General features: G+C 52.1%; 1 protein-coding gene across 1 annotated transcript; it reads left to right on the forward strand.

Moving 5' to 3' along the window:
• Window positions 1–31: 31 nt before the first annotated feature.
• On the forward strand, window positions 32–5,280 carry SWI5 (SWI5 homologous recombination repair protein; the record flags this gene model as incomplete). The annotated part of the gene is made up of 5 exons (XM_049773815.1): window positions 32–216; window positions 887–935; window positions 3,642–3,763; window positions 4,645–4,739; window positions 4,981–5,280. Coding segments are annotated over 5 exons (516 nt in total), but the record flags the coding sequence as incomplete, so codon positions are not given.
• Window positions 5,281–10,265: the final 4,985 nt, after the last annotated feature.

Raw genomic sequence — 10,265 nt, forward strand, 5'->3', positions numbered from 1 at the left:
CCGCCTCCCGGAAGTCCTGGTTTGACGCGGAACTGTCGACGTCACCACTTGTCGGCTGCGCGCGCAGCGGTGGCCGGGGCTTGGCGGAGGCGCTTCCGGCTTGGAGAGGGACCACTACCTGGCAGGTCCTGAAGGATGCTCTCTGGTCCCCAACCTGGATCCCCCAGCATCGCACACTCCCCCTAGATGGGGACCCCGAACGCCCAGGCGCCGAGGGTGAGCGAGGAGCGTCTTCTGCGGGGAAGATATACACTACCCTTGCCAAACTCTGCAAAGCTCTATTTTTTGCAATCCCTAGAGATCACTTTAACTGGTTCTCTCCATCTTCTGCATGCGAGGAGTCGTGTTGGATCCCCCAGAACCGCCTGCTCCTCCTAGCAGTAGCCCCTGAATACCTCCAGGTGAGGCTCCCTTAAGAGCAGATCCCGGTCCCGTGGCCAATTAATTAGCTGGTGCATCCCTGGTTGCACCCTGTTGTTTTCTTTTTTGCAATGATCAGGATTATTTGGGGGTCTTTTTGGTTTTGGGGCCACTCCCGGCGATGCTCAGGGGTTACTCCTGGCTATGCGCTCAGAACTCACTCTTGGCTTGGGGGACCATATGGGACACTGGGGATCGAACCCAGGTCCGTCCTAAGTTGGCAGAATACAAGGTAAACGCCCTACGCTTGCTCTACCGCTCTGGACCCTCAGGGCTTATTTCTGGCCCTACTCTCAGAGGTCACTCCTAGGGAGATTCTGGAAACCATATGGGGTGTCGGGATGGAACTTGGGGCAGCTGGGTGAAGGCACCCCGCTGGTACTATGTTCGGCTCCATCACGCACCCACAATGCTAATTGCACTCCAGCACCTTGTGCTCCAATCTATCTCCTCGTTTCCTTTCCAGGACTCACCCAGGCCTTTCCAGAGGTGTCCGTGGGACCTTCCGATCCCCGGTGAGTATGTCTCCATCTCCATTTCCTTCCACCCTCCTGTTGGTGGGTGCTGGACCAGAACCTTAGGCCCATCCCCAACAGTTGACCTTTCCTTTTGCCTTTTTTTGTTTTTGTTTTGGGGCCATATCTAGCAGCGCTCAGAGGTTACTCCTGGCTCTGCGATCAGAAATCGCTCCTGGCAGGCTCGGGGGACCATATAGGATGCTGGGGATTGAACCGAGGTCAGTCTCGTGTTGGCCACATGCAAGGTAAATGCCCTGCCGCTGTGCTATTGCTCCGGCCCTGTCCATCTAACTTTAAAGATAGATGGGGTGCTGGAGATCGAACCCAAGTCAGCAGGATGTAATGTAAGCATCCTAGCTGCTGTACTATCATTTATGTCCCAAGCAATACTTTTCTAGGTCCTTCCATACTGCAGCTTCTTTTTGTTTTGGTTTGGTTTGGTTTTGTCTGTTTTGGTTTGAGGGGGATCACACATGACAATGCTCAGGGGTTACTTCTGCTTTTGTGTTTAGAAATCACTCCTGGAGGTGCTCAAGGGACCATATGAGATGCTGGGGAATAAACCCAGGTCGGCCACATGCAAGGCAAATTCCTTACCCGATGTACTTTCTCTCCCCCCTTTACCCCCTCACTCCTGCTTGCATCTCTGTTCCCTCTTAGACACCCACCAGGTTACCCCAACCTTCCCCTCCCAGGTACTTTCAGACTTACGAATTGAGTACAGAGAAAGTGCAGGGTTTAAGCTACTTGCCATGCATGTGCCTAATTCCTATTCCACTCCTGATACCATGGAGGATCTCTGGAACCCCATCAAAAATGATCCCTGAGCTCAGCCAAAAGTAAGCCCTGAGGACCATCAAGTTTGACCAAAATACCAAACAAAATGGCACTTATATGCAGGTGACCCTGTGCTCCCCCAAGTCTTTTCTGGACTGATCCTTGATCACAGAGCCAAAAGGAAGCTGTGAGAGCTGGCGTGACTGCACAGTTTACATGAAGCTGACTTGGGTTTGATTCCCAGCACCCCTATGTGATTCCGTAATACCTCCAAGGTAATCCCTGAATGCAAAGTCAATGCAAAGACCTGAGCACTTCCTGGGATGTGCCAAAAAGAAAAGAAAGAAAACAGGAACAGGAAACAGCCCAGTGGTGACATTCACAAAACATTGGGATAAAAGATATTTCGTGAGTGACCATTGTAAATGAGTTCATTTATAATGAACTTTTCTTTTTTCTATACTTTTATTTATTTCATATTCACATTTTATATTATTTAATTTTTTGGTTTGGGGCCATACCCAACAGTACTCAGAGGCGAATCCTGGTTTGCAGCCTCAGAATTCAGTGGCTGCCCATGTACACTGTGGAGACCTGCGCTGTCAGGGATGGAACGTGGGTCTCTGACCGGCAACCCCCGGCAGCTCAGCTTGCTCCCTCCTTGGAGACAGACTGTTGAAAGCAGGGCCCTTCTCCCTTGTTCCCTTCCCGGACTGCATGTGACACTGATCTGATGTATTTCCTGAAGATGGGTCTACTGAACTGTGGTCACAGGGATCCAGCTAAATAAACCATCATTCTCAGGCTTGCTGTGAGCTCTGCGGGGGAAGTGAGGGGCCCTAGGCTTGATTCCGGCTCTGCAAAATAAGCAAATTTGACTCATCTCTTCCTTTTTTTTTTTTTTTTTTGGTTTTTGGGCCACACCCGGTAACGCTCAGGGGTTACTCCTGGCTATGTGCTCAGAAGTTGCTCCTGGCTTGGGGGACCATATGGGACACCGGGGGATCGAACCGCGGTCCATCCAAGGCTAGCGCAGGCAAGGCAGGCACCTTACCTTTAGCGCCACCGCCCGGCCCCGACTCATCTCTTAAGGTCAATTCAAGGCCTATTTGGCCCTTCAGTTAGAACTGGGTTTGGACAGCTGGAGTGATTGTACAGGGGTAGGGCAGTTGCCATACATTCTGCCAACTTGTGTTTGATCCTCAACATTCCATATGGTCCCCTGAGCTCTACCAGCCACAGTTTTGGAGTTCTTAGCCAGGAATAACCCCTGAGCATCGGACCTGTATGGCCCCCAAAAAACAAAAAAAGAATTGGGTTTAGAGCCGGGCGGTGGCGCTAAAGGTAAGGTGCCTGCCTTGCCTGCGCCAGCCTTGGACGGACTGCGGGTTCGATCCCCCGGTGTCCCATATGGTCCCCCAAGCCAGGAGCAACTTCTGAGCACATAGCCAGGAGTAACCCCTGAGTGTTACCGGGTGTGGCCCAAAAACAAACAAAAAAAAAAAAGAATTGGGTTTAGGCATCTGGAGAGATAGACAGTGGGTAGGGCATTTGCCTTGCACACAACTGACCCTGTTCAATCCTCAGCACTGCATAAGGTCCCCAAATTACACCAGGAGTCATCCCTGAACACTGAGCCAGAGTATAAACCTTGAGCAATGATGCCTGTGACCCTAAAACCAAAACCCAGAAAGCCAGAGAAAGGTTGGACTATCTGCGAAAGCACAGGCCCATACATGACTCTTCCATTACTGACCCAGTTTCACAAACAGTTTTATTGGCCATGTTGGATTCCCAAGGAAGCTGGGAAATGTCATCTCTGGAGTGGGGGAAGTCACTTACTCAGCAGAGTGGGGTGGCTATTGCAGGACCCTCTGGGAGGTTCTGAACTATGACTGAGGGACCTCATGTCTTTTGGGGTCTCAGCGGCCCTCTCCCAAGGCAGGCCAGGCTGAAGGCACCGGCCAGGCTTCCCTACACCTGGACATTGAGAAGCTGATGGAAAGGAAAGAGGAGCTAGACCAGGAGATCGCCCAGCTCCAATCTGAGTGAGTGTCCAGGCCCACATATGGAAGATCACTTTGGATGAGTGTCTAGGAGCCCGCGTGGAAACCGAGGTGCTGGACTTGGGGTCTCTCAGCAGCCTCTGAATTGGCTTAAGGGGTCTCAGGATTGTGGGAACCCTCCCTGGGGTCTCCATTCTATGCCTCTGCATAGATTCTGTCCCATTTCTGAGGGTCATTGTTGATGGAACTCCCTGTGGTCCCTGGGTTTTTCCTTATTGCCGGCTCCTGCCCCCAGTCCAAGCAGCCTTTAGGCTTGCTTTTTCTCTTTCACAGGGGCATGGAGTGTCAGGAATGAACCCCAGGGTTGTACCCCAGGGCCTGACTGACAAAGGGACATTTGCTAGGTGAGGGATGGGCAGATCCCTGCAGTAATGTAAGACGTTGGGAGCAGGCTCTGTCCACATTGCTGTGTGCCTGGGACCTCCCTCCTTGGGTTGTGAGTAGCATTCTCTCTCTCATGTCTCTCTCTCTCTGTTCCTCTCTCTCTCTCCTTTTTTCTGTTTCTCTCTCTTTCCCTCTCTCTGCCCCGTGTTCCCTGATAGATCCTGGAGGTGCTCGGGAGCCTCTCCGCTCAGCCCATCAAACTCTCCCCGGTGCCCTGTGAACTTCTGTTGACTTGGGTGCCTCATACTCGACCCTGGGCCATGGCTTCCTTTTTATTCTTATGGGTTTTTTTTGTGTTTATGATTTGTGAGTCACACCCAGCAGTGCTCAGAGCTTCCTCCTGGCTCTGTGCTCAGGGATTGCTCTTGCAGAGCTGTGGGATGGTGGTGGTACCAGGGATCAATCCTGGGTAGGCTGCACACAGACCAGTGCTTGCCCACTTCCTGTCCTAAACGCTCAGTCCTGATGATTCTTCCCAGCGGCTACTGTGAGGATGAACTGGCCCAGCACATCTCGCAGCTCCATGAGTACAACGACATCAAGGATGTGGGGCAGATGCTGCTGGGGAAACTCGGTGAGCCACAGGGCGGACTAGCAGGGCACTGTTCCTCTCAGGGGTAGCGCTGAGCTGGGCCTCATCCGTGCATCCCAGACACAGAGGATATCACTGTCCTGCTCTTAGTCCAGCCCCCAGCTCAGGACCCCAAAGGGGACTCCTTTGGGCCATAAGGGTGCAGCTGAGGGACCTGAGCAGGTGAGCTTGGGTCAGGTCCTTCCTCGAGCTAAGAACCTTAACCCACCTCTCTGCCTTCCAGCCATGATCCGGGGTGTCACCACCAAAGAGCTGTACCCAGAGTTTGACCTGGACTTGAACGACTGATCCCATCCTGGCCTGGATGGCTCCCAGGCACACAGGTGTGAGCCAGGCACAGAGTCCCTGGCAGGAAATTGTCAGCTCTCTTTTTCTACAAATCCCAAGTGGGGTCAGGAGGGGTCCCCGAGCCGGAGAAGAAGCAGGCAGACATGTGGGTTTCTCACTTCATGTCTGTAATGTGCTTGGGTCTCCAATGTCCGTTTCTCCCCTCTTTGTAAATAAACACTAGGTCACGTGGTGATGACTGTCTTCCCATCCCTGTGTCCCCAGCCCCCAAACTGACCCCAAGAGGATCTACAGCTAAAGGCCTCCCACCCCTCATCCCATTTCCCCAGGGGGAAACCGGCTCAGAGAGACCAAGGGACTGGCCTGGCATCGCACAGCCAGTGTGTACAGAGCCAGGACCGAGTCGAAGTCAAGCTCTAGAGCCTGTGCTCTGTTTTTTAGCCTTTTGAGGAGCAGGTAAGGGTGAAAATGCCACATTGGGAGGGACCTTCCCCAGGTCAATCCCTGAAGGAAGAAGCTCTGGGCCTAGCTGCCTACTGCCCACTGGACATACGGAGACCATATCTTCAACCTTTCTGTTCTGCCTCCTGCTGGCTCAGAGGGTTTAGAGTTTGGAACTGCCCAGAATGACCAACTTCAGCCCTATTCCCGGCTAACCCAGGCTCCATCCCTAGCATCACTGATGGTCCCGCAAGTCCTGCCAGGAGTGATCCTTGAGCATGGTTTTGGGGTACAGTTTCTAGTCAATAAACAAAATGAGAAAGTGACAGCACTTCACCTCCAAATTCTACAAGAATACTTGTCAGTAGCCCTTCAAACTCTACAGCCACCTCATTGCATCCAGCATGCCCAGTCCAGGGAGCAGGCGGGCAGTAGGGGAGCTGGGCAGGCCCCTCAGTTGGTGGTTCAGCGTGTGGGGGTGGTGCTCACAGGATGTGATGTGTGCTCGCAGGGAGACACCGTCCAAAGGGGACACATGGCTACTGGCCAGGCTGGAAGGAGCACGCGGGTGGCTAAGCTGCTCCTGCCTCAGACTCTGGGTCCCACTACAAAGGGGTGCAGAGCGAGAAGTGACTGAATGCATAGTGCACACTAGGCCCTTTGCCCTTTCCAGGTCCCAGGCTGTCTCCAGTGGCACCTGGACCTCAAGTCACTAAGGAGCTGGTGGCAGCTGAGGATCCTGAAGCTCAGAGTCTGGCAGATGCTCCTGTGTTAGAAGCTTGGGACAGGCCAGGGCTCAGCCTCCTGCCACCTGCCCAAGCTTGCTCCGTTGAAAGATCCAGACAAGCCAATGCTGTGACTCGTAAGCCCACATCCGAGCACTGTCTTGCTGTCAGGACTGGGACTGAGTTGAGGCTCAGCTCGGGGCCTCAGCATGTGCTGTTCCTTTAGCTATATCTCAGATATTCACGTTTGGTTAAACTCGGGCACCACAGAGGAAGTTGAGGGATTTATGCACTTATGCGCGCTGACCCTGATTGGATCCCTGGCACCACATGGTTTCTTGAGATCTCAAGCAGCCAATCATGGCCAGACACCCAGGAGGATCCAATGAGCCCTGCCAAGATAAGGCTCAAACACAATTCCCCAAACATCTGAATAAGGGTCTTGGAGAGATGGTACAGGAGGTAAGGTACTTGTCCTGCATGAGACAAACTCAGGTTTGATTTCCTGAGGCAACCAGATGTGAGTACAGCCCAGTGTGGCCCCAAAACAAAAGCAAACAAACAAATCCGTATTAGGGCAGGAATGATGGTACAGCAGGTAGGGTGTTTGCCTTGGAAATGGCCGACCAGGGTTCAATCTCCCAGCATCCCTTATGGTTCCCAGAGTCTAGCCCGGAGTAATTACTTCAGGAGCATCAATGGGTGTCCCCCCCCAAAAAAAAAAAACCTAAAAACTGGAGTCTGATAGTATAGCAGATAAAGTGTTTACATTGTATGTAGTATACCCAGGTTCAATCCCTAGCATCCCATATATACCCAAGTAATGCCAATAGTGATCCCTGAGCGTGTAACCAAGAGTATTTCCTGAGCATTCTTAAATGTCCCCCCCCAAAAAAAAGGTAAAAAACAATGGGCGATTAATATGGAATAAATGACAAATGGGAAAAAAGAAAGGGCGAGAGTGATAGTACTTTGGGTAGGAAATTTCCCTTGCACATAGCCAACCTGGTTCAGTCCCAGGCATCGTGTATGATCCCCATTCCAGCCAGGAGTGATTTCTGAGTACAGAGCCAGGAGTAGCCTCTGAGCACCACCAAGTGTGTCCCAGAAATAAAAAAATTAAAATGTCTGAAGAGGTGGCAGAATGCAAACCCAGTCTCCCAAAGCTCATCTCTAAATGCCATGCAGATAGCTGCCTGCAGGTGGCAGTGTCCACTCAGACATGGTCCGAAGGTTGTGATGTGAGTGACAATGGTCAGAGCCCTGCCACTCACTGCCTTTGGCTGGATCCTCAGCACCCCACTCAGAAACCGCAGTTTCTCTCGCAGAATCCCCCTCAACAACCTCTCACACTCTCCTCACAAGCATCAAGGCTGACCATGTCCCTAAGAAAGCCAGAGCTTGGGGAGGGGACAGCGTTTTGTGTTTTTCTCACAGGTACTAGTTCAGCACATCACATGATGACCCCTAGAACCTCACTCAGACATTTGCTACCCGGGAGGCCAGGGCCTTCATCCTAACACCACCCACTTGGATTCTGCTCATGGGAAGATTGTTTTTGTTTTTGTTTGGGGGGGTTGTTTGTTTGTTTGGTTTTGGGGTCACACCCGGCAGCGCTCGGGTTATTCCTGGCTTTACATTCAGAAATTGATTGCCCCCAGCAGGCTCGGGGGACCATATGGAATGCTGAGATTCAATCCACCATCCTTCTGCATGCAAGACAAATGCCTTACCTCCATGCTATCTCTCTGGTCCCTGATTTTGTATTTTTTTGAGGGGGCCACAGCCTGCAGCACTCAGACCATATGGGATGCCTGGGATCTCACCCAGGTTGGTCCCAGGTCAGCCATGTGCAAGGCAAACATTCTACCCACTGTGCTTTCGCTCCAACCTGTCTCTTTTCTTTTTCTATTCTTTGTTACATTGGGGGGGGGGGGGTGACACACCCAGCGGCATTCATGGGTTACTCCTGGCTCTGTGCTCAGAATGAATTCAGGAGTGGGATGCCAGGGATCAAACCCTGGTCAACCTTCTGCAAGGCAAATGCCTTACCCACCGTGCTATTGCTCTATTTATTTTTGGGGCGTCTTTTTCAAACAACCAAAGCTCATGAAGGCGCGATTCTGGTGGCTGTTCTGCGGTGAACAGTGTCTTCTGGTCACTTTGCAGCCTGGTATTTCCAAGCATCTCAGGGAGATGTGTCAATGCTGGGCTGCCTGTGTGTGAGCACATGGCGCCTCCTAGTGAGTACAACGAATATAACCTGCGTGACTCTTTTGTGTTTGTTTTTGATTTTTGTGGGAGGGGCACAGCCAGCAGCGCTCAGGAGTCACTTCTGGCTCTGCGCTCAGATATTGCTCCTGGCTCTGGGGACCATATGGGATACCTTGGGATTGAACCTGCATCCGTCCTGCGTGTCTGAACCAAGAATGAGGCCAGCAGGGAGACTGCCCTGCCAACGGAAGTGTCACCCTCCTCAAAACATCAAAGCACCAAAGCCTGACGGTTTGTGAGGCCACTGTCATGGCAACCACATCAACAACGACAAAGAGATGGAGGCAGATAACATGAATAGTAGAAGAATAAAATAAGATTTAAAAAAATGTGGATCCCAACCTAGGTATTCTGACTTTGCAGCCTTCAATCTGTGCAGCCTGGAGTCTTTGTTGTTTCTAGATTTAGGGCTCCACCCAGTGGTGTTCAAGGAGCTACTCCCAACTTGGTCCATCCCACGATTCAGGGGACCCCAGGGTGCTGAGCTTGCAGGCAAAGACTTTAAACCTTCTCTCTGTCCTGTTCTGTTCAGTTTGAGTGTTTTTGTTTTTGTTTTCTTTTTGTTTGTTTTTGGGTCACACCCGGCTGTGCTCAGGGGTTACATCTGGCTCTGCACTCAGAAATCGCTCCTGGCAGGCACAGGAGACCATATGGGATGCCAGAATTTGAACCACCGTTCGTCCTGGATCAGCTGCCTTAAGACAAATGCCTTAACGCTGTGTTATCTCTCCGTACCCTGTTTGGGTTTTGAGGCCCTGCCAGACTGTGCTCAAGGCTTACACCTAGTTTGGTGCTCAGAGATCTCTCTTGACATGAAGAACATCTTATTGAACCAAACAGATTTGCCTCTGGCACTCATATGCTCCCTGAACTCTGACAGGAGTGATCCCTGAGTGCAGAGCTAAGAGGAAGCTCTGAATACCTCCAGGTGTGACTTACAGAACACAAACAGATACACAAAATATGCTCAAATCGCTTCTAACTGCCACTAGTAAGGTCCCCTTGAATCCCGCCTCCCATCTGTGGATCTAAGAGGCCGCTGCTATATGCCAGGCAGCTTCTCACCGAAGCCCTCTCTCTGCACAGAGCCTGCAGGTGAATGCCCTTGCACCGTGACCGGCTCGCCTGCTACCCCACCCTCCAACCTGGCACCAGAAGACCTGCCCGGCTGGTTTGCCAGAGATGAGTTGGCCTGTTTTGCCATCTCAGGGTTATTCAGTGGATCAGGAAGTTCTGAGGGGCATGGGAGGAGAATGCGGGGCAGGAGCTGGCCCTTTACAGAGCTGGGGTTGGGGGCAGGCTCAGAGTTCAGTGCCCTCCTCCTGGCTCTGTCCCACTGGCCCCTAGCTCCTGCTTGTCTCTTAATAGTCACCCACAGCCGCCTCTGCAGCTCTCAGGCTCCTACAAATAGGAACAATGTCTTGGTTGTGACTAATTTCAGGGCCCTTGCTCCATCTGACCATCTCTGCCACTGGCCTAAGGGGCAAAGGGACATAAAGGAGGAGCTGAGGAGGGAAGGGGGGATCCCCGTGAAGGAAAATGTAGAAGCTGATGGGGACAGGGGTTGCAGAAGCAGTGCTGGAGTTTTTACTGTGGCCCAGCAGGAATGGCCCAGCTGGTTCCAGAGCAGGCCAACGTGGGAGGCAGGCCTCACAGGCCCAGTTTCCACACCTATAAAGTAGGTAAACAGTGACTTGCTGCCTCCCCTGTGATGGGCGATACAAAGGCTGGTTGAGTGAGTCGCAAGATTCAGACTCATAAGGTGATGAAGACACAGGCC

Source organism: Suncus etruscus, chromosome 5 (assembly GCF_024139225.1).
Source record: "Suncus etruscus isolate mSunEtr1 chromosome 5, mSunEtr1.pri.cur, whole genome shotgun sequence".
Lineage (NCBI taxonomy): Eukaryota > Metazoa > Chordata > Mammalia > Eulipotyphla > Soricidae > Suncus > Suncus etruscus.